Source organism: Macaca fascicularis, chromosome 13, assembly GCF_037993035.2.
Source record: "Macaca fascicularis isolate 582-1 chromosome 13, T2T-MFA8v1.1".
Lineage (NCBI taxonomy): Eukaryota > Metazoa > Chordata > Mammalia > Primates > Cercopithecidae > Macaca > Macaca fascicularis.
The window spans coordinates 6,453,972-6,481,232 of NC_088387.1; the positions used below are offsets into that span (position 1 = coordinate 6,453,972).

General features: G+C 45.4%; 1 protein-coding gene across 5 annotated transcripts in view; it reads left to right on the plus strand.

Annotated features, from left to right (window-relative positions):
• The first annotated feature begins 3,628 nt into the window (after positions 1–3,628).
• IL1R2 (interleukin 1 receptor type 2) overlaps positions 3,629–27,261 on the plus strand; it is a 35,226-nt gene continuing 11,593 nt past the window's right edge. The window contains exons 1-4 of one of the 5 annotated variants that reach the window (XM_015433317.4): positions 3,629–3,702; positions 18,960–19,087; positions 20,416–20,680; positions 26,582–26,762. In XM_015433317.4, coding sequence (XP_015288803.1) covers positions 3,689–3,702; positions 18,960–19,087; positions 20,416–20,680; positions 26,582–26,762 — 588 coding nt within the window. In that variant the 5' untranslated portion in view covers positions 3,629–3,688. Of the gene's footprint in view, positions 3,703–10,326; positions 10,483–18,959; positions 19,088–20,415; positions 20,681–26,581; positions 26,763–27,261 lie in introns of those variants that run through there. The other 4 variants (XM_005575147.5, XM_005575148.5, XM_005575146.5 and 1 more) reach the window with 4 other exon arrangements.

Below are 27,261 nucleotides of genomic sequence, written 5' to 3' on the forward strand. Positions count from 1 at the left end.
CCTGGGCCCATGGGGCAGAAGGGCAAGACCAGGGAGTTGGGGCTTCCACCGCATGCAAGGGAGACAGCGGGCCTCTAGTCAGAGCAGGAGGGGCCTGCCTGGAGCTTCCTGAGCCCACAGGCAGGGGGAAGGCTTGGTTGTGTGGATGGAAGAGCAGGAGGGTGGAGTGCTCCAGGCCGGGTACTGCATGGGACCTGGGTGCCCGTGGAGGGAGAGCAGGCTCTGGAGGGGGTCAGGTTCCAGCTGCCCTCTCATGCATGGTCTGGGTCTCGTGGGAGGGGGGTTGGAGGGAAAGTGGGCAGGGGCTGTTCGTGTTATGGGTGGTGTCTTGGAATTCTCACGTTTCCCAGTGTCTCTCATGGAAACCCAAGGTGGGAGAAAGAAGCAGAAGGAAATTCTGGAACCAGAAACACTTCAGCAATGAAGATTGGATTTTCTCTGATATGAAGAGCAAAATAAAATGTCTCCTGCAGACCCCTAAAGCTCTGTGCATACTTTGTCTATGCTTTCTAGACATTCTTAGCCTTAGGTATGAAAGGAAATGAGGTGTTCCAAAAATTATGCGGAGTCTTTTTTTTTTTTTTTAATGCTTCTGTTTAGAATTGTAAAGCACAAACTGCGAGGACTGGGAAGAATCTTTGAGCTTGTGGTGAACTGAAAAGTGGAGCCATTCATTAGATGTCCACAGTCTAATCCCTGGAAGCCGCGAACAACATGTTACCTTACACGGGAAATGGGATTAAGACACAGAGTTTTTTTTTCTGTTATTGTCCAGTTGAGCAGGACAGCCTTTAGAAATTTTGTTTTTTGAGCCAGGATCTTGCTCTGTCATCCAGGCTGAAATGCAGTGGTACAATCATGGCTCACTGTAGCCTCAAACTCCTGGGCTCAAGCCATTCTCCTGACTCAGCTTTCCAAGGAGCTGGGACTACAGGCATGCCCCACCACACCTGGCTAATTAAATTTTTTTTTTTTTTTTTTGTAGAGACGGGAGATTTGACTTTGTTGTCCAGGCTGGTCTGGAACTCATGGTCAATCTTCCTGTCTCAGCCTCCCGAAGTGCTAGGACCGTGCCTGATCAGAATTTTTAATTTTATGGATTCTGATTGCTAAATTTATCCTATGGTTTTGATGACCATAGTTTCTTGAATCCAAATTAAGGCTCTCTGATCTGACAATGAGTGAGTTTATGGGGATAATATGACAGAGTATTTGGAATTGAGGGTGTCCCATAAAAACTGGGGACACATATTCCCTGTCGTAATACATGACATAGCCTCTCTCTCCCTTCTCACCTTCCCCCCTGTGGCTTGTACATTACAAGGAAGGGAGAGAGGTTGGAACCTTGCCACAAGGGTTTTCAGAGGATTCTGCTAATATCTGAGCCAGATCAGACTTTGGAAAGGCCTCCTGGGTCTAAAAAATGAGGAATCATTGCTTCAATCTTTGCAATAAACATCCTGGGTGACTTTCACCTCAAACCTCAGAGGATTTCACGATGCTACAGAACATTCTGTGCTTTGTGGGTTTCCCATCAGTTGGTGGAGAAATCGAGCCATTCAAATGTGCTCTTGGTGGTGGAGACAGTGCAGCGTAGGCCATGAAGCGGGGGTGGAGGGGTAAAGTAGCCATGACTCCATGAGCCTTCCGGCAGGCCTGGGGACTTACTCTTGGGTGTCTGTTGGGCCTGAGCATTAGTTCTTGAAAAGACTATTTAAGCAATTCTTGTGACTCTGTGATCAAGTTTTCCCATAGAAAGAAGAGAGGTTATGTAAATTCTTCCTTATAGATCACAAGATCAGCAGTTAACTCCAGCATGGCCAAGGGCAGATTGCATGGTTTTGCTTCCTCTCTTTGGCTGAATTAAGCTGTGTGCTTCTTGTGTTATTTAATGAACCAAATCCTAATTGAGGCAGATCAGCGGGGAGTGATGTGTTTAGCTGAGCACAGAGCGAGGGTGGAGAGAAGGGTTCAATTATTGGTGTGTTCTCTATCCTGAGATGATGATGGTATTTTGTGAGATTTTCCTACTGGAATGAATTCCCACGCTTGAAACCTACTAGGCTTGACTCAAAATTTATGCTTTATTCTTCAATCTTACCATGTCAAAATAAAGGAAAAAACCCAGATATTTCATCTCTAATGGTCCTTAAAAAGAATAAACATGATATAATGTAACGTTTGCCTTTTGCTCAACAAACTCCATGCAGTTTCCATACAGTTTCCCTAAGAATCCACCCATTGTGAAGTTATATACACCATTAAATCAATACAGCTTACTCACCTCGCTCCCCATCCCCAAATGTCTGGGTGTCAGTTTTCTCTTCTTTTTAAACTGGAGGACAGATTTGAGCATCTCTGAGTTTCTACCTAGCTCTCACATTGTATTTTTCTAAGATTTTATTTAACCAGTTGAGATTTGACTTTTGAGAGTTAGCTTCCTTTTTTAGCAAAAGGATAAAACTAGGGTCCATGGGCCCTTCTGATTTAGCCATTTGTTGTGGGTATGAATTCCCTAAGATTTCTCTAAAGGAGTTTCTATACCTGCCTCTTTACCTGTAAGAAAATGAAGATCTGCATAAATTAGGCAGACAGTGTTATGAAGGTTAATGCCATGGGTTTTAAAGTACATTTTGAAAAGCATTCTTCTTTTCCAACCACCAACAGGGTGATTCCAAATTACACCTCTTCCTAAACGATGCAACACGAGTGAATGCATAGGCGAGAGGCTGTGGGGGACGATGGAGGGTTCCAGCCTTGGAGTCTGGCTTTCCAGGGAGGCTGTGGCCAAGGTTTTATGCTCCCATTTGGCCTCCTGTTCATATCAAGGAAGGCCCAGGACCATGAGTTCTCCAAAGTCCCATCAGGGCAGCCAGTGGGGATGGGAGTCTGCGGGTGGAGAGCGTGTGAGGCAGGACTGAAATTGGTTCTGTTACCTGTGAGGCTTGCAGGGGATCTGCTGGCTCTGAGCAGGCCAGGTGCTCCCTGCCTGGGCTTCGTCCTTTCTAACTCCACGGAGGTGACTTGGGTGGGAGAGAGGAGCAACCAACAGCACCTTTGGGCTGGTTAGGGGGTTTAGGAGACATTGGTTTTGTATAGACAAGACTTGGTGCTGGATTCCCACTTTCAGAAGACAAACTATTCAGTTCTGGAAACTCCACAATCTAGAATAAGGAATGAGACAACAACCCCCTCCTTCATTTAACAGTTAAAAATCATACAGGACTCTGAAAACAAAACAAAACAAAACTTAATCTTTCTTAGATACTAAAAGGGTTCCTTGGCTGGAAAACCAACTCCTCCCCTGGCTAAAGATCAAAAACATCTTTTTCTCTTTAATGGGGACACAGTTGGGCAAAACGCCCATCACTTTAAAACCACCTCCTTAGCTGGAAGTACGTAATTTTTAGCGAGTCACAGAAAAATAGGGAAACTTATGCGGAGTTTCCTTGGCCACTTCCCCATCTGGGTGATCGTGTACTCAGACCCAGCACTGCAGCCTGGGGGTGCTCCCCGTGAGGAGGAAAAGGTGTGTCCGCTGCCACCCAGTGTGAGCGAGTGACACCACCCGGTTAGGAAATCCCAGCTCCCAAGAGGGTATAAATCCCTGCTTGACTGCTGAGCTCCCGCTGGAGGTGGAAATCTGGCCTGGCAGCCTTTCCCAGGTGAGCAGCAACAAGGTGAGAGAATGCAGAGCTGCAGGTAAGAGGCTTTTGAGAGACAGAGAGAGAGGGGGAGAGAGAGAGGCAGAGAGAGAGGGAAAGGCAGAGAGAGGCAGAGGGGGAAAGGCAGAGAGAAGAGACAGAGAGAGACAAAGAGACAGGCAGAGAGACAGAGGCAGAGAAACAGACAGAGAGAGGCAGAGAGACAGAGACAGAGAGAGGCAGAGAGACAGAGACAGAGAGAGGCAGAGAGACAGAGGCAGAGAGAGACAAAGAAAGACAGAGACAGAGAGACAGAGATAGAGAGAGGCAGAGAGACAGAGAGAGAGAGAGAGACAGGGATGGGGAGAGACAGAGAAAGGCAGACAGAGACAGAGTCCGAGACAGAGGGAGAGACATAGAGACAGAGAGACAAAGACAGAGACAGAATGACAGACAGAGACAGAGAGAAATCTGGGAGTTGGGACACCTGAGTCCATTTCTGGTGGGGCCTCAGGCGACTCTCCCGATTTCTCCAGACCTCAGGAACCTGATCCGGGTGACCTTCCTTCTCCATGACCTTCTTCACCTGTGTGAAGGTGGCCGGAAGCATTACTTGACCTTTCTGGGCCTCAGTTTTTCTATCTGTCAAAAAAGGGGCTGGATCAGGGGGTTTCAAACGACCTTCCAGGATTCTAGGCCACAAGGAAAATTGCAGTGGAATCCAACACGAGGTAGCGGACCACCGAGACCATTTTCCACTGCGCGAGGCTGCATGTGGGATGTGCACTGAATGGAGGACTTTCTTCCTCAGAAGCCTCCTGAGATTTTCTGGTGTGAAAAGCTTGATATTCTAAAGTCACTGTGGATTCTCTAACGCCTGGCTCTCGGGTGGTTTTCTGGGGAGAGGTAGTAGAGTGTGGTTAGGGCTGCAGTGTGTTCCCACAGGCGAACTGGCCTGGGTTCAGAGTCCAGCTTGCCTGGACAAGCTGCGTGACAGCTCACCTGCTCAGGGTCTCCATTTCCACCTGCAAATAGTAAGGTCGAGGGTGATGAGGAGTACAGTAAATGAATCCAAGTAGTATCAAGCACTCAGGCCTTAAGGTCACCCTCACACGGGGGAAGAAGGTCATGGCGAGGAAAGTCGCCCAGATCAGACACCTGAGTTCTGGAGAAATCAGGAAAGCTGTCTGAAGCTCCAACAGAAACAGACTCAGGTGTCCTGACTCCTAAATCTCTCTCTGTCTGTGTCTGTCTTTGTTTCTCTCTGTCTGTCTGTTTCTCTCTCTGTGTCTCTGTTTCTCTCTTTCTGTCTCTACTTCTGTCTATCTCTCTGTCTCTGTTTCTCTCTATCTCTGTTCCTCTCTCTGTCTCTCTTAAATCCTGGCACACGGTTTGCTCTTGCCGTTTGAAGTTCCTTCTCTTTAATCTCATTCCCTTTTGGGGGCCTTTGCTCTTCTTAGAGCCCTTCAGGACCCCTCTACCCCCACCCACAACTCTGCTCGAAGATCTTGGTCAAGATCCTACATTGCCCTGAGTTCTCTCTTGTGTGAGCAGAGGCAGCCAAGTGTCCAGGCCTTCCTGGAGCCTCCCAGTACTGCATGGCTGCAGTGGGGGCTGCTGGTCCCCTTTCTGCACTCCATCCCACCTCCTGCACACTCACTTTTTCCATACCCATTTCATCAGCTCTGCCCTCCCGAGGCCAGCGGGCTTCCTGCCCACCTGCTCATTTGGTATTACCACATGCACAGGCACAGGAGAGCACCTTTTTCTAACCTCATTTAGAAGTTTGTCCATTTGGATTGTACTTTGGTATTTGGTTACCCCAAAAGGCAAGAAGGAAGCTTGGCTGAATGTTTCAGGGACAGCTATCTATCCTCTCTCCAGGGGTCTTCAGTTGGCCTGGGAGCCCCCTACCCGGCCCTGCTAGTAGGGGTTCCCTTCTACATCCCCACACCCACCCTGACCTCCAAAGCCTGTTTGACAATTAGAGCTGAGGGATCCAGAACATCCACAGATCCCGAGCCCTCCTCCCCTCCCCCAGGAGAGCAGGGTTGGCCTCTAGCAGCAACACGACTGAAGCAGAGCAGACTCGGGTTGCTTTCTTGTGTTTTAATCACTGCTTTCCATAGGGGAGACACTCGATCACGACAGTGCCTTTGCCCAGTGGTTCTCAAACCTGAGCCTGCGTCGGGATCACTGGTGGGCTTATGAAAATGCAGAGGGCTGGATGTGTGATTCAGTAAGTCCTGGCTGGTGACCTGAGAATCTGCATTTCTAATAAGTGCCCAGGGGATGCTGGTGCCGGTGCCAGGGGACCACACTTTGAGAACCTGTTCCTTAGGAGACGTGTCCAGGGCCAAGCCTGTGCGAGAGCTATTTCAGGGCAAGGGCCTTTTGAGATGGGGCTTTCCCATCTCCTGAGGGCCTTGTGAATATTCGACTGAGGGCCTTGTGAATATGCAGCTGAGGGCCTTGTGAATATGCGGCTGAGGGCCTTGTGAATATGCGGCTGATTCTGATTCTCTTGGTCTGAATTTTTCACAAATGGTGTTGGTGCTGCCGGTCCATGGACCACACTTTGAGTAGAAAGGATTCAGAAAGTCGAGGAAGAGGTCTTCTTATTTGAGGGCAAGGAAGAAGTTAAAGTTTTGGGTGGATCCTAAATTTTCTAGAGCTAATATTCGTCAGAATGTTTTCTTGAATGTCTGTGGTAGGCAGAATTCTAAGATGACTCTGGCTGATCCATGCCCTTGTATAATTCCCTCCTTGTGGGATGTGCCAGTAGATGGAACATCGCTACCGTGGTTAGGTTACTTTATGTGGCAAGGGTGAAGGAATTCTGTGGAAGTAATTTATCAGTAAATCGATCAGTGGACTTGAAGTTAATAAAAAAGATCACATGTGCTGGGTGGGCAGACATAATCGGGTGAGCTATTTAAAAGAGGATCAGGAGGTCAGGGTCAAGTGAAGTGGTCAGAGACTCGAAGCCGCAGCAGATGTTCTTTCCGTTGGCCTCGAAGAAACAAACTGTCCTGGTGCAGAGAGGGCCTCAGGGCAGGAAGCATGGGTGGCATCCGGGAGCCGAGAGTGGCCTCATCCAGGGAGAAAGTGGGGGCCCAGTCCTGCAGTCACAACAGCGCTCTGAGCTCGGAACAGGAACCCCGTGCTCCAGGAAGGAGCACAGCCCAAAGGGAACCTTGATTTCAGTCTGGTGGGACCCTGAGCAGAGACATCTGACCTACAGCAATGTGAGCTACGAATGCGGTTGTTTTAAGTGGCTGAGTCTGTGCTGGTGTGTTACACGACAATAGAACATGAATACAAGGTCCTGATCCTTCACTTTGATCGTGATGCCTGACCACCAAGGTGCACTGTGGCAATGACTTCAGTAGCTTCACACAACACGAGCTGATTTCTTGCTCGTGCTACAGCATCGTCATGGGTTAACTGCGCTGGACTGTGACGACTCATCAGAGCCACTCGGGGACCCAGGTCTTTGTCAAAACAGAATTTACGGAGACCAGTAGTGGGACTCCCATTGTTTTGATGCAAGTGCTGAGGGGTGGAGATTATTCCTATTTATCAGAAGCAGAAGCAGGCATAGCAGGAGCAAGTGAGTGGATCGATGGATGCGGGTGAACCCCGGCCTGCTGCCTGGATGGCTTGACTGTGCCGTGCTGGCAGCATGGACGAACAAGGGCTCAGAGTGCACCGTGCATGAGAGAGGCTGGCAGCAGAGCACCAGCTGTGAAATGCACAGGCCTGGAATCGGCGCTTGTTTTTCCCAGTCATGTGCCCCGCCCGACTTCGAGGTGAATATTAGTGAACATGAGTGTACCCACCACGTAAGACTACCCAGTTAGCTCAGTTGGGGTGGGAGGGAGGGACGCAGGATTTCGGCTCACCAAGCTTCACAGAGCTGCTCTCACCACCAAGGAGCGAGCTGGTCGGGCATCTGACAGCTGAGAGGAGCCGGAGGGGCTAAGAATGCAAATGGAACACTTGCCCACAGCCCCAGGACAAATCAAAGGTTTCCTGCGGGGCTTTTAGGGTCTGGTCTGTGGAAACCCAGCAAGTCTGGGCTATCTGTGAGTTGAAGATCAGGTTTTCTTGTGGTGAGGGTGACAGATTTTCCCACGCAGTACAGATAAAAATTCCTTGGTGTTTTTCAGTCTTTTTTTTTTTTGGGAGAGTGGCTGACTTCTTGTCACTCGGACACCCTGGACACAGGGCTTGGGACAGTTGCCGCCCTTGGTGCCCCTCAGAGGACAAGGAGGACACATTTTCCAGAGAGTAGAAGATGGTCTTTCAAAGCATACAAAGAAAATCCCATCTGTTTTGACATCTTAACAACTTTGGAAGAAAATATTTCTAATATATACATATATAAAATATATATATAGTAGTGAGTATATATATATGTGCGTGTATATATATAGATTTTATATATATATTATAATCAGTATATATATAATGTATATACTCAGACCCAGTATATATATATAATATATATATAAAATATATACTGCTATAATATATATACTCACTACAAGTAGATGCCAAAAAAGTACTTTTACAGCTTTGCCAGTAGGAATCTCATTTGGCTCTGAAGGCCCTTTCCCGCTAGGGCAGGGAATTAGGCCTGCTGCTACATGCATTGTTGTCTGAGTTGGTCCAAATCTACCTCTCTTGCATTCATTTCGTTTCTTTTGGGTAGACGTTCACTCTTCCAGTTTCTCACCAGCACCTTCCTCTAGCCAGGAAGAAGCCTGAGAAGAGGGGGTACATTGTGTCCCCAGGGAGTGGTGGGCAGCTGATCCACATGTGCTGAACTGGGGTCTGCACTGGCTTTTGTGGAGATGTCCCTGGACCTTCCTGGTCATGAGGCGTCCTGTGGAATCTACTGCTGGCATCTGTGACTGGGAAAACCTGAGGTCTGGTGCCTCGGTCATCAGAGCCAGTGCTCTATCCAAGGTTGCCCCACTGTGCCTCTCACTGGCTCCACAGGTTCTCGCATCTTGGCCATGACCTTGTTTCTTCTGTGGCTTAGACTGTCCACGTGATACTTAAAATGTTTAGCAACCAGCAGGGCATGAGTACCAGCCCATCAGAAAAGATGCTACAGCACCTGTTGCTGCACCTGAATAGCTCAGAGGAGCACCAGGAAAGCCAAGGTAGCAGAGGGTGGAGAGCTCAGGCTCTTGGGGAAGTGGTTATCTACCAAGAGGTAGGGCAGTCTTCCCCCACTTGTCCTCACTGCTCCTTACTGACTGAATGCCCTGAAGCCATGGCTATAGGTATTCTTGTCTTTCATCACGGCAGCCCCATCTCAGCCCAGATCTCAGTTCACCTTCCATTCTCTCCTGGGAGTGCAGGGGAAGGTCTGAATCTCTCCCATCAGTGAAGCACCCCTTTACCTAACAGCCACACCATTATTTCCATTCTTCTTTAGCGTCCCTTACTTCACCAAGGTAGGATTCTTCCAGAGACGCAACTTGGAAGCAGAGCAAACATTCCTCTGCGTCCAGCCTCCCTCTCTCTTTTACCTTTTGTCCCTTTGCCCTCAGGTTTCAAACCCAGAATAAGAAGCAGGACTGCCTGCCTGATTCCTCTTGTACCTTCCCTCCTTTTTCCCAGGACCCAAAGGGTCTTTTTCTTCTACTGACACTTCCTACCAGGAAGGAACTTCCCCTGTATCATATTCACTTCCTTCCCTCCTTCTGAGGAGGCCTTTGCTCTCTCCCTTTCCTGGGGCCGTAGTGGCAGAAGAATCCAGAGTAGCAAGGAGGAAAACACATTGGGAGGTAATTGCAATATTACCTTCATTGCGTCTGTGTTGCACGTACTGTCCCATCCTAGAGAAAGAGGGGTTTGAACAAAATTTAAACTGTTCCTTGTGATTCAAGGAAATCATTAGGAGCATCAATTATTTTGTGCTTTAACATCCCGATATACTCAGTAAAGCACAGTAACATGGAAGGGACGGCTGGTGTCTGCGCTTAAAATCCCGAAATGGCTGTGTGCTTTGGTTCTTGCATCTGCCTTAATGGTTTTCCTGTCTCCTCTGTTATTGGGCAATCAGCTGCTGCTTTCTCCAGTGTGTGTTTTCTTCTCCCAGCCTTCTCCCTCTTTCCAATTTGCCATCTGGAATCTGCTTTTGACTGAGCATTCTGTTCACCTGTTGCTGCATGAAAAACGATCCCAAAACTTAGTGACTTAAAAATGACAACTATTTTATGATAACTCCAAGTTTCTGTATGTCACAAATTTGAGGGCTCAACTAGGCGATTCTTCTGCTCCATGTGTCTGATTGAGTTCAAACAGTGGTGCTCAGCTGGTGAATGGACTCATCTGGAGGGTCCACCATGGCTTCACTCACATGGCTGGTGCCTTTGCAGGGTTCCTGGGAGGCTGGGCATAGCTGGGATTGTCAACCAATGCCCTACATGTGGCCTCCCTAACCAGGTGGTCTCAGGGGAGTTGGACTGTCTTCATGGTGGCTGGCTTTCCACGGCAGCCAGGCAGAAGCAAGCAGCCCATGGAAACCAGGTGGAAGCTGCATGGATGTTTGTGATCTAGCTCCAGAGTTCACACAGCACCACTTCTGTGGCATTGTATTGGTTACACCAAGTTACAGGCCAGCCCACATTCAAGGGAGGTGAGTTAGACTCCACCTCTTGGTGGCAGAGTGGCACGGTCACATTCTAGAAGACCATGTGGGATGGGAGATATTGTTGTGGTCACCTCTGGAAAGTACAATCTGCTGCTCTTAAAAACTAGCCACGCACATAGAAATCAACAGAGAGAGCTTCTGAAGGAAGACTTCAAAGCAGGTTCTGTGAGTAGAATATGCTACATGCCTTTGTGCCAGGATCTGATTGGCTGTTTTTCCCCTACTCAGGTCTTCCTGTCCTTGTTTCTTCTGTCTTTGTTGTATTTTAGATGGGCAGGTTTTCTGGATGACTGATTACTCAAATATTTTAAGTGTTTCCCACACTCAGATTATAAGACAGAAAGCAAAATTTGTTTTAAGGGTGTATGTCTGTTCACAACCAACCCCTGCTCTAATGCCAGAGTGTCCAGTTACTAATTAACTTTACCCAGCAGGTAGCCCAGTAGAGCTGGAAGTCCAGTTCCCAGGAGACCTCAGAAGCCCCGAGTTGCGGCTCTGCCGTTGGTGGCCACGGGGTCTTCGGCAAGAGAGTTGACTGGGTTCAGTGGTTGTCTGCTATGACTCGATGCTTTAGAAACTAAAGCTGTATCTAGGACTGAGGAGGCCTAAGCTCAAATCCAAATTGACTTACAGTTCCAGGGTTTTAGACCTGCAAGAGACCTAGGAGGTCTCACTAGCCTAACTTTTGTATTTCAGAGGTGAAGAAACTGTGACTGAGAGATTGAGCAAATGACTCTGTGGTTGCCTAAGATCACATAGTTAGTTAATGGTAGAATGAAGACAGGAGCCCAGTTCCAACCTCCGGTTGCATATGCTGTCACTAAGATAAAAACCTTAGAATTCCTGGCAGCCTTGAGGATGTATATGTGTGTATGCATGTGTACGTACTTAGAATTGTGTGCTTGTATGTTAAGCACACAACATTTATATTGTGTATTTTATAAGTTAAATATTTATAGAACACTTACATGTTCTATAATATGGATCTATGCATTTGGGCTTATGGATTCCATTAGGTAAAATTGCACACATTTCTAGTATAGTAACTGGTGTTAGCTAAGTTACCAACTACGATACGGACGAGTTCTCAGGCTGGGTTGTGGAATGGTCCCTTAGCAGGAGTTTGGCAGAATGCAGATGGTGGAAGTGCTGATTTCTCGTCACATCTGCCACCTGTGTCCTTGAGCAAGCTCCTTACCTCCCTAAGTACCTAGCTCTGCTTCTGTAAAACACTGACGAGAGCTACTGCTCGTTGAGCACTTTCTTCTTGCAGCATTGCTGAGCTCATTACATACGGTGTGACATCTAATTCTCCTGTAGGGAACACCAGGGTATGCCCATTTCACAGATGAGGAGACTGAGCCTCACACAGGTAATGTAAGCTGCCCACCACCCTGCTGCTGGCAGGAAGGCAGGCAGTATTCCCATTTCTCTGTCCAGGTACACTGTGCTCTGTACACACTTCCTAACTCTCAAGGTTATTGGAATGTGTGCACAGACTTCTTCAGAGCCTCCCCAAAGTGTAGAATATGACTAATAAATGAAGTTTAGAGGGAAGCAAATTTGGGATCCAAAATGACAGACTTTTCTAATTGTGGATACTTCCCAAGACTGGCAGTGTGCATCTTGTGATGAGGTAAGCTTGTCCTCTGTAGAGGACGCTGGGTTTCAGAAGACTGTTTGGGTGGGCAGATAGACTTAATGGCTTCTGGAGACACCTCTAGCTCTAGGTGTTGATGCTTTTACAGAGCAGAGAATGAGTGCCAAAACCAAGGATTGTGTAGACTCAGGTTTACATCCTACTTTGTCGTTCCTAGCTCTGTGGCCTTGGGCAAATGACTTAATTACCCAAGTCTATTTCCATTGCTCCATGTTTATAATAGGGATGCTGGGCTCTACCGGACTCACTCATGAGTTTTGTCCTCTGGAGTTGTACAGAGCAGTGCATTCCTCTTACACAAATACCAGGCTGGGAAAATTTGAAGCCTGTGGGTTTGCTCTGCAGATGCCCAGGGCCTCACAGGTAGAGCTTCCTCCTCAGTCATTTTGGAGGAGGATGGTGACTGTCCCAGGCTAGAGGAGTGGTCTTGCTGGGTGTCAGCCTGCGCAGGGTCTAATGCAGGACGCAGGTGAAGCAAGTGTTGGTTGATGGTCCAGCCTGCTGGGGGCTTGGAATGACCCAGGCTCACGGGGAATGGAATGTTGATACAGGATCTGAATGAGCGAAAACATGAGTTGGGTTGGTTGACTGAACTTGACCAACTTCTGTCCCAAGAACCACTGATTAAGAGATACTTCAGTGGTGGTTTTAGCAAAAAGGGATGTTTGCTGGCAGACAGTATAAAGAGAGTGCCTATGCCTCGGTGGAACCATTTGTATCAGTTTCTGCCAATTTACTCCTCTGAGATTCAGCCCAGTGTGGCTCAATGCCCTCTTCTGCCAAAGATGGGTCTCCCCGCAGTGTGGCCTCCAGGAAGCAATCTGTCTCACCAGACCCCACCAGGGACGGGAGATTAGTGTCCAGGACATCAGCAGCTGTCATTCCGACACAGCTATGCAGACCAGGAACAGTCTCAGCCTGCTGCTCGGAGGCTGATTCCTTGTCTAGCTTTTTTCCTTCCTATAGAACCAAAATAGTTTCTGGACAACTCATCTAGGTTTTTGTTTTGAGCCAGCACATTTTTCAATAAAAGCTGCCTGAAACCTGGTCACGTATTTCTCTGTATCTGAGTCTAGAAAGTCTTCCCTCTTAAAATTCTGTGATTTCCTAGGACTTAGTTAAAAAATACATTTTATATTGTTTCACCTTTGAATTTATAAAAAATTTCCAGGTTTAATTTTGATGTAAATATTTATTTCCTCATGGGTTTTGAAGAATTTATACGACATTCATAAAACATGTTTGGGCTCTTAGCAATTCATTTTACACACTAGAGTTGACTCAGTGATAGGTGTAAGGCCTGATAGCTATGTGACTTCATTAACATTCAGCACCTGCCACCGTCATTTTGTTCTTTGAATGACTGTGCCACCTGACTCAGAGATGAGACAGTTGCCTGAAAACTTCTGGGAACAAGGTAATGATAGAAATATAGAAGAGTTTAATCTTCTAGGTGAATTCAGTCCAGATATATTCAAATATATTATCAATAAAATTATTACTCCTTCTACATCCCTGAAAATTCTTTTCTGGATCTATCGTTTACTTACTACCTTCTCAATCTGTTAAAAAATATATTCCTGCACGTATTCTGAAGTATTTAGAGGTGAAGTTTGATGATGTCTGCAACTTTCAGGTGTTCAGGAGAAAATATGTCTATGTCTGTGTCTGTGTCTGTGTCTGTGTCCGTGTCCATGTCCGTGTCTGTGGCTGTGGCTGTGGCTGTGTTGGTGTCTTTGTCTGTGGCTGGGTCTGTGTCTGTGTCTGTGGCTGTGTTGGTGTCTGTGTCTGTGTCTGTGTCTCTATCTGTGTCTGTGGCTGTGGCTGTGTCTGTGTCTGTGTCTAGGTCTAGGTCTGTGTCTGTGTCTAGGTCTGTGTCTATGTCTATGTCTATGTCTATATCTATGTCTATGTCTATGTCCGTGTCTAGGTCTAGGTCTAGGTCTATGTCTATGTCTAGGTCTCGGTCTGTGTCTGTGTCTGTGTCTAGGTCTGTGTCCATGTCTATGTCTATGTCGATGTCTGTGTCTGTGTCTAGGTCTGTGTCTATGTCTATGTCTCGGTCTGTGTCTGGGTCTGGGTCTGGATCTGGGTCTAGGTCTGCGTCTGCGTCTGCGTCTATGTCTATATCTAGGTCTAGGTCTCAGTCTGTGTTTGTGTCTGTGTATGGGTCTAGGTCTGTGTCTATGTCTATGTCTCGGTCTGTGTCTATGTCTCGGTCTGTGTCTGGGTCTGGGTCTGGATCTGGGTCTAGGTCTGCGTCTGCGTCTGCGTCTATGTCTATGTCTATGTCTAGGTCTCAGTCTGTGTTTGTGTCTGTGTCTGTGTCTAGGTCTGTGTCTATGTCTATGTCTCGGTCTGTGTCTATGTCTCGGTCTGTGTCTGGGTCTGGGTCTGGATCTGGGTCTAGGTCTGCGTCTGCGTCTGCGTCTATGTCTATGTCTAGGTCTAGGTCTCAGTCTGTGTTTGTGTCTGTGTATGGGTCTAGGTCTGTGTCTATGTCTATGTCTATGTGCCTGTGTGTATATAGAGAGAGAAAAAGAGGGAGAGAGAATAAGAATAAAGCGAATGCAGCAAAATGTTAGCAACAGCGAATCTAGTGAAATATATACTTGCATTTGTCATAGTATGCTTTCAACTTTTCAGTCTTTTTGTAATTTTTAAAAATTAAATGAAAAGGTGGAGTAAACACTTACATCCTTTTAGGCTCTATGTACTGTCTATGACCGGAAGCTGCAGACAGCTGGGAATCAAAGGCAGGTAACGGTTACCTGGGCCTTAGTGCGTGCTGTACCACCTGTCCAACTCAGGGCTGTGCCATCAGCTCTTTCTACCTTCCAGCATTCTTTTACCTTCCTTTCACACTTCACACATTTTTGTCTCTTTCTTATGCGTGGTCCTGCTTTTCATCATACGCCTCTGTTTTCTCACGTTGAATGTGGTGAAACATGGTTATTTGACCAAAAAAAAAAAAAAAAAAAAAAAAAAAAAGATAGAATTCTAACTCAAATACTTGGAAGGAGTTGCCCTTGAAATTTCTTTCTTCCAGTAAGAAGGTCAACTCAGATTCCAGCAGAAATGTAAGTTGTCTGTGATTTAAAAACTCATTTAAAGAAAGTAGGCTAGGAGAATAGTGTTTTGCTGCAAACTTCTGCAAAAATAATTTGTTTTCCCCTCTGGGCCTGCCAAAAATTTACTGTTTCCCACACTACAGCAATTTTGGTTCCAACTTTTTACTGAGGTTTTGATTATTGAAAACTGTCACTACTATGTGTTTGTGGTTTACTTTTCTGTGGCCACTTCCTGAAGAAGTCACGGTAAAGCAGCTCTTTTGCCCGAGTCCAGGGAGAGAAACAAAGACAATTTCCTTGGCTAGAGATGGGGGTAGGGGTGGATGGGGCTGGCAGTTACTGGAGGAGGACAGCATTTTAGGATTCATTCCATTGGAACAGGGTCCTTGTTGAAATACTTCTTCTCACCCACCAGCCATATGATTTGAAGAAGAGAGTTAACTTGAAACTCACTTTACCTATAAAAGGAGAGACTTGATTAGATTTCTCAAAGACTCTTCAGCTCCATAGCTCTGTGAAGTGTTGGCTACTGACTGATCCTGAATGGCACAGCCTGACTTTCTGGTGTCAAAGTAATTTTAAACATGGTTACAAACCTTCCCATAATTACCATAAGCCTGAACCTGAGAGAAGGTGAGCATAGAGGGGTGCTTTCATCCGAGGGGAGGCTGCACGTCAGCTCCTGACTTTGAGTCAAAGTGACTTTTAGAGTCAACCAGCAGAAACTGTTTACTTGAAATAGTTGAGTATCAGAAAGAAGACTGTGAGAACACAATGCCTAACAGTACCTGGCAGGGCTCCTTCCCCTGGGATCTTTTCATAAACTCTGGAAAAGCAATATATTGGGAATAGGCTCGGCTGTGCGTGACAGAAAGCCTGGACACATAAAAAAGGTAGTCCAGGGTGGTGGGCGGCTTCATGAAGCCACTAAGGACTCAGGTTTTCCTCTTACTGCCCTATTGCATTCAGTGAGTGGTCTGTACCTTGTAGTTCACGATGGCAACCACAATCCAGCCACCACATCCACACTGAGCAGGAGGAAGGAAGATTAGTGGAGACCTCCTGGGGGGATCACATGACACTTCCACTCACATCTCATTGACCCACATTTTGTCACATGGTCACTCCATGTTGCAAGGGATGATGGGAAATGTCTTTGTGTCTAGAGGGCCATGTGCCCAGGTAAGATTTGGGGGTTCTATTATTGGGGACGCAGGGATGACAGGTATTGGGAGAAGAAACTAGCAACATCTGTCATAGAAGGTACATTTTCAAAGAGCAAGGGCTTTGGAATCGCCAGTGCTGGGGTTAAATTTCAACGTCTGCTTACTAGCTGTAAGATCTCGGCCAGGCCTCTTAACCTCTTTGAACTCTTATAATACATCCTCTGTAAAATCAGCATGATACTCACTTTGTGGGGATAAAATGCAAGAACGAATGTTCAATATTTGGTACAATAGCTGTTGCTATTACACTAGTCCCTACAACACCAGCTTTGACTTCATTTATTTATCCCGATACGTGGTATTGGTTAGCTACAGTGTATTTAATTCCTACTTCTTTCATGTCCTTACTGGAGCACTAGTGAGTCTGGCTTGGACCAGTATAATTGGGGATGTGAGAAGTTAATGCATGTCTAAGGAGGACACAGCAGCTTGGTGGATGTTTATGTGACCTTCATCTGGCAAACCTGACAGTGTGGTTAGGGGTAAAGTCACAGGAACTATTTGTGCTTCAGAAACTCGTGAAGAATAGTATTGTGTGGAAACAGAGAGTTTAAGGGAGAAAGCTCCAGGCCAGATACACAGCTAAGGGGAATATCTCAGGTTACCAGAACGGGGAGCTCAGACTGTAACTCTGAGTCTTTGGACTTAGGATTCCCCACTCATGAGGGAGGGTTTCTGGAGTGTGAGGGTCGGTTCCTCAATGCCACCCTGGGTTTACTGCAAGTCATTCCCAGAGATATCTGTGCCAGGAGCAGGGAACAACCCAAGGAAAATGTGGCTGGAAATTTTTCCCCTGGATTCGTTCACAACTCCTGCCATTGGAGGACTTTCAGTCATAAACATTCCCCGGTATGTTCTGGTGTGTGGGCCATCAGTTCTGTGAGCAAGACCAGGGCTCTGCCCCAAGGTTGTCACCATCCTTGCAGAGCCAGAAGAGTCAAGCATGGCAGCTGGCACGACCGCTCCCACTTCCCGCCCTGCTGATGACCGGGTGGGGCGTTGACTTGCTGTGGCAAATGGAATGTGGGCCGACAGGAGTGAGCTAGTTCACAGTGTGGCCTGGTGTGTGCTTTTGGCTGCATTGTTTCCATTTTTGCCATCCCCAAAGAGGATCATCTCCCAGGAAGCTTATTGGTCCAAGGAGGATGAGATACCCACAGAGCAGACTTGGACCCCATCTGCAGCTCAGAGCCAGGCCTAACCCAGCCTAATTTAGGTTAACCAACTGCCATCTTTCCCACAGACTTGTGAGCAAGAGTGAATGACCATTGTTTCACACCATTCAGTTCTGGGGTCGTTGATTTGTTAAGCAGCGTCGTTGTGGCCGTGGTTAGCAGACACAGAGGATACTTGTGTTAGTGTGAGAAGGTCCTCAGAGAGACAAGGAGGGCATCTGACACTCCAGTCTTTGGGGGGACTGGGGGAGGAGTGCTTCATAAACTCGTATAAGCTATTTCTGTGTTGGATTTCATGTTTCTTTTCTCCCTGGGATGCTGTAGACCAGGGTGTTAGCAGGACATCGAATCCCTCGCACAAGTCAGAATTGTATGTAAAATAGGAGTTAATCCATGGGGGATATAGAGAAAATTCTCCGACAAGTGATATACGAGGACCCTTGGGCTTCCAGTGATCCATTCACTCACTCACTCATTCATTCAAAAAATGGGAGTTAGGGATATAACTGTGAATAAGATAAAGCAGGGTTCCGTCAACCAAAAAGTATCCAACAGTCTTAATAATTTAGAAGCTTATTTTGCCAAGGTTAAGGACAATCCCCAGGAGAAAAAACATGGAATCACAGAAAAAACAGTCTGTGGTCTGTGCCTTTCTCCAAAGATGATTTGGAGGAATTCAATATGTAAAGGTTTTCCTCTATTGAAAAGCAGGCTGGAGGGGGAGAGAGGGAGGGTGTGGTCATTATTGAATCCACATGTTGCAAGGGAAAAGTAACAGGTAGGGAATAGTCAGTTATATTCCCCTTGTACTCAGTAAATTTGCTCTTTACGTGAGGTGAACATAGAGTGGCTACCTGTGGAGAGTTTTTAAAACCTTTTACCTGTAGCTGTCTGCTTAGGAACAGAAGGAAAGGCAGCTTCTTGTAGGACTCAGCTTTCAGCTTAAGTTTTTCCTTTTGGCAGAGTGAACTGGGTGTCCCAAGTCTTTATTTTCCTTTCACAGTCCTTCCATCCATGGAGCCTGAATTCCGGAGAGGGGAGACAAGGCTAATGATGAATGCCGTAGAGAATGACAGGGAAGGAAAGGAAAACACTGAGTATTGGGATTAAACGTGGTGTAATTTTAGACAGGGAGGTGAGGGAGACCTCACCAAGAAAGTGAAGTCCGAGCAGAGAGGGCATGGGCACTGGCCTTAGCTGAGGAAACAGCATCTCTGGCCAAGGGGCAGGGATGGCTAAGGCAGGTCTCTGCAGAGACAACAGCTTAGCGGGTGGAGCCCCTCTGCCAAGCACGCCTCTAGGTGCTACAGGGATTTGAGTTTAGATATGTTCAGTGAATACAGCTGCAGAGAAACAAATCCAAAAATTTTGAATTTTCTTCTTAAACAGAGTAGGCAAAAAGGTTCCTATCATCCGGTGAAGCCTCCAGACCCTGCTCCTACCCCATCTTCAAGGTATCCTCTCTGCAGGGTTCTTGTTTCCTGGTGACACCTCTTGTTTCCTCCCCTAGGCCACGCAGTGCTGGGCCGCAGTCCTCCACTTCCTGTGTCCTCCGGAAGTTGTCAGGAGCCATGTTTCGCTTGTACGTGTTGGTAATGGGAGTTTCTGCCTTCACCCTTCAGCCTGCGGCTCACACAGGTAAGAAGTAAACCCTTCAGATGCAAAAAGACTTGCCTGCAGCTTCCCTGAGGAAAGCTGTTATCTAGTGAAGTTTTTTGTCAGAACTGCGGCTTCCCTGGGGAAAGCTGTTATCTAGTGAAGTTTTTTGTCAGAACTGCGGCTTCCCTGAGGAAAGCTGTTATCTAGTGAAGTTTTTTGTCAGAAAGCAAAGTGTGGGCCGAGCTCGGTGGCTCCCGGCTGTAATCTTAGTCCTTGAGAGCCCTAGGCGGGTGGATTGCTTGAGCCCAGGAGTTTGAGACCAGTCTGGGTAACACAGAGAGACCCACGTCTCTACATTAAAAAAAAAATGCCGGGCGCGGTGGCTCACGCCTGTAATCCCAGCACTTTGGGAGGCCGAGGCAGGTAGATCACGAGGTCAGGAGATGGAGACCATCCTCGTAAACACGGTGAAACCTCGTCTCTACTAAAAAATACAAGAAAATTAGCCGGGCGTCCCAGCTTCTCGGGAGGCTGCGGCAGGAGAATGGCGTGAACCCGGGAAGCGGCGGAGCTTGCAGTGAGCGGAGATCGCGTCACTGCACTCCAGCCTGGGAGACAGAGCGAGATTCCATCTCAAAAAAAAAAAAAAAAAAAAAAAAAAAAAAAAAAAAAATTGCTTGGGCGTGGTGGTGCGTGCCTGTAGTCCCGGCTACTCCGGAGGCTGAGGCAACAGGAGTGCTTGAGCCCAGGGAGGTTGAGGCTGCAGTGAGTGGAGACTGCATCACTCCACTCCAGCAGGGCAACAGAGTGAGACCCTGTCTCAAAAAAAAAAAAAAAAATTAATGGAAAAGGAAAAATTAAAAAAAAAAAAAAAAAAGAAAAGAAAAGCACGGTGCGAATGTGCTTGTCAAAGAGCAAACTGAAGAAGTGAAGTGTTTGCCCTTAACAAAGTTGCCTTTGGAGTTTAACCACACAACACGCCAGAACTAAGCTTTTACCATCTGAAGTCAGCTCAGATCTACTTTTAATGATGAGAAGTCAGCAAGTGAAAAATGTGGCCATAGTTTTTAATCTTTAATTTTTTGTCACCATAGAAACCTGATTTAACTTTCTTCACAAACGTAAGTTGGAACGGATAGTAGCACTGAACTTGTTATTTGGAAATTTTGACAGCATAATAATGGGGTAGGGAGGGAGTTTGATAGTACCCCAGGGTGTAGGTCATTTTGTTAGGGACAAATGACATCTTCCTCTAATATGCTCCAGGTCTCCCTGGCAGAATCAGGATCTGTCCTGGGTCCATGGAGGTTTTAGGATCTGAGCAAGTTTTGGACCCAAAGCCTGACCATGGGCTCTCTGTCCTTCAGGGGCTGCCAGAAGCTGCCGGTTTCGTGGGAGGCATTACAAGCGGGAGTTCAGGCTGGAAGGGGAGCCTGTGGCCCTGAGGTGCCCCCAGGTGCCCTACCGGTTGTGGGCCTCTGTCAGCCCCCACATCAACCTGACATGGCATAAAAATGACTCTGCTAGGATGGTCCCAGGAGAAGAAGAGACACGGATGTGGGCCCAGGACGGTGCTCTGTGGCTTCTGCCAGCATTGCAGGAGGACTCTGGCACCTACATCTGCACTACTAGGTAAGCCTCTCTGTGCAGTGCTGGGGAGGGGATCCTGGCAGGATGGAGGCTTGTGAGGGTCTTCAGTTATGATCTGGATCTCAGAATCCAGTATACAAAATACAAATCCAGTGAATCCACATTGCATCCCCCTTGCTGTTCCTGACATACCCCCACAACTCTACAGTCTCATTCTCTCTCCATTTAGTCTTTCCTCAAATGCCACCTCTTTGGAGACAACGTCCCTAGCCATTTTAGCTGACCCTTCCCTCTGTCACTGTCTCCTTACCCTGCTGTAATTTCCTTGGGATAGAATTTTCCCATCTGACACATTTGTGTGTGTTACCGTATTTAATGTTCGTCTACCCCATTAGAATGCAAACTCTGCGAGGGCAGGGACTTGGTCTATGTTGTTCACTGTTGAAGCTTCATGGTAAGGAACCAAGAAATAGACATAGAATAGGATTTTACTCTGAATAGGATTTTAGAGCTGGGTGAGACCTTAGGATTAAATTAGTCCAACTGCTCGCTGTAAGGATGAGGGAACCAAGCTGGCTTGGAAAGTTTTCCAGGTGGTACGTGGTAGAGCTGACTCTGGAGCCCAAGTCTCCTGACCCTGGGTCCAGTCCTCCTCCCTCTTTGCCCTGTTGCTTTCTTCCCCTTTAACTGTAGAAAATACACATAACAAAAAATTTATCATCTTAAACATTTTTTAGTGTACAGATCAGGGGACCATCACCACTATCCATCTCTAGGACTTTTTCATCCTCACAAACTGAAACTCTGAACCCATTAAACAATAACTCACCTTTCCCTGTCTCTCTAGCCCCAGGCAACCACCATTCTACTCTCTGACTCTATGATTTTGACTACTCTAGGTGCCTCGTTTAAATCCTTTAAGTGGAATCAGTCTTTCTGTGACTGAATTATTTCACTTAGCATAATGTTTTCAAGGGTCGTTCATATTGTAGCATGAGTCAGAGTTTCCTTCCTTTGTGAGGTGGAATATTATTATTCCGTTTTATGTATGTACCACATTTTGTTATCTATTTATCCATCCAGGGACACTTGGCTTGCTTCCTCCTTTCAGCTATTGTGAATCCAACAAGAACATGGATGTGAAGATATCTGTTCGAATCTCTGCTTTCAGTTCTTCTGGGTATAGACCCCAAAGAGGAACTACTGGATCATCTGTTAATTCTATATTTAATTTTGAGGAACTACCATACTGTTTTCCATAGTGGCTGTACCATTTTTCATTCCCACTAACAGTGCCCAAACTCAATTTCTCTACGTACTCACCAACACATGTTATTTTCTGTTATTTTTGATAATAATCATCCTAATGGATGTGAAGGGGTCTCTCATTGTGGCTTTGATTTCCATCTTCCTAATGATTAGTGATGCTGAGCATCTTTTTATGTGCTTATTAACCATCTGTGCATCTTCTCTGGAGATGTCTACTCAAGTCCTTTGCCCACTTTAAAAACTGAATTTTGCTGTTGTTGTTGAGTTGTAGGAGTTCTTTACATTTCCTGGTTATTAACCCCTTGCCTTATCAGACATATATTTAGAAATATTTTCTCCTGTTGTCTAGGTTGCATGTTCACTCTGTTCATAGTGTCATTTGTTACACAAAAGGTTTTAATTTTGATCAAGTCCAGTTTATCTATTTTTTTTCTTTTATTGCCTGTTCTTTTAGTGTTAAGAAATCATTGCCCAATCCAATGTCATGAAGATTTTCTCCTTTGTTTTCTTCTAAATATTTTATAGTTTTAGCTCTTAAGGTTTTTTTTTGTTTGTTTGTCGGTTGTTGTTTTTTTGAGATGGATTCTTGCTCTGTTGCCCAGGCTGGAGTGCAGTGGTGTGATCTCGGCTCACTGCAAGCTCTGTCTCCTGGGTTCACGCCGTTCTCCTGCCTCAGCCTCCCGCATAGCTGGGACTACAGGTGCCCACCACCACGCCTGGCTAATTTTTTGTATTTTTAGTAGAGATGGAGTTTCACCGTGTTAGCCAGGATGGTCTCGATCTCCTGACCTCGTGATCCTCCCGCCTCGGCCTCCCCAAGTGCTGGGATTACAGGCGTGAGGCACCACACCTGGCCATGTTTTGTATTTTGATCCATTTTGAGTTAATTTTTGTATATGGTGTTAGGTAAGGGTCCAGCTTCATTGTTTTGCATGTGGATATCCAGTTTCTCCAATACTATTTGCTGAAAAGATTGTCCTTTCCCCATTGAATGGTCTTGACATGTCCTACTATTCTTGATGGATGAAGTTTTAGGCCTAGTGTTGGTGATCTTAAAAAGTTTCTTGGCTTCGTTCTTCTGAACTAAGACAACCCTCGGCTTGATTGGGAACTAGTGTTTTGGCCTCTCTCTTCAGCTGCTTCTTCTGTTCCTCCAAAGGCTCTGCTTGCTCCTTCTACCAGCTAGCTTCAGAGTCTCCAGATTTCATAAACTCATTTGACTTAAGAAGAACTGTACCCAGGAATATGTATATTTAGAAAAAGAACCAGAGAAGTGACGTTCTTATCACAAAGGAATTACTGGTAAATGGAAAAAATTTCAGGTCACATTAGCCTCAGTCCTAGGCTGGGTGTGTGTGTGGCAGGGGATGTGGGCTGTGGGAGGAGATATGAGGTGGAGGGTGCCCTCTGTGTGTGTGTGTGTGCATGTGCGTGCATGTGTGAAATTGAGAATCTTTTCAAATCAAACCCAGCTTGACACTACCATCCATATGCTTAGCCCCAACTATAAGCAATTGAACCTTGCCTAAAAAACAGGCAAATCATCTCCTATTCTTATGCTAGGAAAATGTGGATGTCTGGTTTTACAATAGCTATAAATGCATGTTTCTTCTTTCTTTTTCACAGTAAAAATTCTAATTTTCTCTAGTGAGCACTACTAGGAAAACTTCACAGTGTATTAAGAAAATATGAAACCTGAAGTCAGAAAGACAGATGGGAATCTTAGCTCTCTCACTTCCTATCTGGTGGGACCTTGGGCTTATCACTTGACTTTTATGGGTGTTAGTTTTCTCCCCTGTAAAGAAGTTTGTTGAGAAGGTTATGTGAGATCACAGCATGTGAAGGAGCTAGCGTGGGACATGCCGTGGAAGGTGGTCAATATATACATAAGAATTCCCTGTCCTTCCCAAAAGGCAATCTGCATGACTACTGAAAGTGAGACTGTGCAAAAATCAGGGAGATGTGAGCTGAGTCGTGTTTGTCCTAAAGTTTGTTTTTACGATCAATTTTTGTAGGAGAAAAAAGAGCAGAGATTGAGGGGTCAGGGGAAATCCCAGTGTGTGTCAAACTTTCTTTGCATCATGGGAAGGTTTACCTGGCTGACCTCTAATACTCTTTGTCAACTGTAAGATTGGGGTTCTAATCGAGAGAGAATCACCAGCAGTTGCCATAATACTCTTTAGCATTGATAGTCATGAGGCAAGAGACTGCCCTGTTCCCATGATTGTTTAAGATCTTGTGATCTAGAACCCACATGGTGAGTCAGAGTAGGCAAGAATGCAAGCCATCAGAGAGGTCAGGATTTGAGCAGTAGCTGCCTGGGCCTCCTTGCTTGGTGTTCTGCAAATAAACACCTTACTTTGTATCACAGCAAAAAAAAAAAAAAAAAAAAAAGGAAGGAAGGAAGGAAGAAAGGAAGAAAGGAAGAAAGAGAAGGAAAAGAAAAAGAGTAGGCAGACAAGGTTATGCTGCTGTAACAAACAGCTCCCAAATCTCAGTGGCTTAAAATAACAACAGCTTATTTAACAGGTCCACTGTGGGTTTGCACACACTCAGGGACTCAGGCTGAAGGAGCAGTCACGTTCACTATTTCAAATGTTGTTGGTTGGTTGCTAGAGCAGAAGGAAGCCTGCTTTGGAGGGTCTCTTGTGGCCGTTACAACTTTCATGTAGAAGGGTCACACATACAACTCGTGAGCTGGGAAGAGCCGTATAACTGCACCCACCCATAGTGGGGATGAGGACATGTGGTACCCCATGTGCTCAGAATGGGGAGAACTGGGCCTATTTGGTGAGCAGCACTACTAATGAGTGTCATGCCTTTGCCATGGGGGTGCCACACTACATGGGGAGTGCAAGTGGTGATCAAATTGCCCCCCACCCTTCTCTTTCTTTTGAGTTATTTTCATGAAGTTTTTGCTCAAGGGGAATTACCAGATCAATAATGTGAACAGCGTTGTGACTTTCAATATGTCTACTAAGCTTGGTTTCTGAAGATAGTGCTCTGATTTATGGGTTTTCCCAGAGCCTTGCTGGGCTTCCCATTTTGGTTTGACCTCTTTGTGGCTGTACAGCCCACTTAATTTCTGTACACCTAACTTTTTTCGTATAAAAATGATATAATAGTAATTCCTACTTCATGAGGGCTGGACTATAAATGAAATAACATGTGCAAAGTTCACAGCACAGGACCTGGCCTGCATCTACTCCCTGTTGGCTACCTGCTGTGTGACTGTTATTCAAGTAGGCCCTGGTCTTTAGATTTGTCCTCAGTTGCCTTTATTCAACATGCAGTGAGATTATGCATTTTTCAAGGTGAGAGTTAACATTCTGTATTTCTTTATGCATAAAATATAATATTTGTTCATCTATTTTCCTTTTTTAAGCTAAATATAATACACATATTGGCCTCATATATTTAAATTAATTCTTTTTACTTTCAAGTGGTAAGCTGTTAACACATTTCTTTCACCTTTTTTTTTTTTTTTTTTTTTTTTTACATTTTGTTACTTGTTTGGATATGGATGGTTTAGATTTTGCTGTGCAACTAATTTTTACCCCTATATGTAAGACATCCTCATTTTCTATGTCAAAGTCTCATGTGTCTTAGGTAGCCAGAAATTTAGCTGAGATAATTATATTTTTATATTTTTCTACTGAAAAAGTAGCTTTAATTACTGTTTTCTGTCCTCTATCCATTTTCCCCAAGTTTCCAGAAAGGTTTTTCCTCTCCCCATTTTCCAGCTCTAAGGTCTTGATAGAATTATGGCATTGAAATAATGATTAGGCTAGTGAAATAATAATAATGATAAGAATAATAAAGCAAACTTACCAATTTCCCCATGCAGTATTACAAAAATCTTTTGTGGGTCTTATACTAAGTTTCCAGCAGTTTTCTAAAACTAGACTTCAGTTGATAAAACATTCCCTGAAGGAGCAAAGGAAACAGTGGCTCTTGGGAAACAATTTCCCCATGTGGATATGGTTTCCTGGATCATGAAGTTGGAGTATGTGGGGACTGGGCTCAAGGAGCTCCAGAACCTGGAAGGCATAAGCCCTTTTGAAGGGGACTTGGGGATTTCTTGATGAACCTTGGTGGCATTAGAATTGGGCTTGTAGACAGACCTTTGTGAAAAACACAGAACATGCTTTTTCTGTACAATTATGTTATGACACTTTTTGCCCCCCCAAGGGTTCAAAAAGATCAGGGATGGAAGTATTGCAATGTAGATTTTCCTCGACTTACAACGGCGTAAATACCAATAAACCCATTGTAAGTTGGAAACAGTGTTGTCAGAAATGTACTCGATACACTTAACTTACCGAGCATCACAACTTAGCCTAGCCTTCCTTAAATGGGCTGAGAACGCTTACATTAGCCTACTGCTGGGCAAAGTCATCTAACACAAAACCTATTTTGTAATAAAGTGTTGAATATCTCATGTGATTTATTGAATACTGTACTGAAGTAGGGTTTCTATTGAATGCTTACTGTGTTGCAGCATTGTAAAGTCAAAAAATCCTAAGTTGAATCATCTTATGTCAGGAAACAATCTGTACTAACCTGGAAAATGCAGATGCAGATTTTAATAGAATTGGGGAAATGATGCCTAATTTCATTTAGTTTACTTTTATTTTGCCTTCCCATTTATCTCTTTTTCTCCTTTTAAATCAGAAATGCCTCTTACTGTGACAAAGTGTCCATTGAGCTCAGAGTTTTTGAGAATACAGATGCTTCCCTGCCGTTCATCTCATACCCGCAAATTTTAACCTTGTCAACCTCTGGGGTATTAGTGTGCCCTGACCTGAGAGAATTCACCCGTGACAAAACTGACGTGAAGATTCAATGGTACAAGGTACAGCTTTAAAAAATACCATTTTACTAAAAGGTGTTTTCTTTTTTTATTAACCGTATAGGAAAGACATAAAATATCGATTTTCTGAAGACAGTACACACACACACACACACACACACACAAACACACACATGGTTTGCCATTCATATCTGTGAGTTCCACATCCTGGGAGTCAACCAACCTCGGATTGAAAGTATAAATAACTCAACAAATAAAATAACAATACAATACAAATAATACAAATAAGAAACCAATACAGTGCATCAACTACAGTCACGTGCTGCATGACAATGTTTCAGTCAACAATGGGCTGCATGTACAATGGTGGTCTTGTAAGATTACAATGGAGCTGAAAAATTTCTATTGCCTAGTGACGTCATAGCTATCTCAACATCATAGTGCAAAACATGGCCCTTTCTATGTTTAGGCATGTTTATATATACAAAAACTGACCACTGTGCTCCAATTGTCTACAATATTCAGGACAGTAACATGCTGT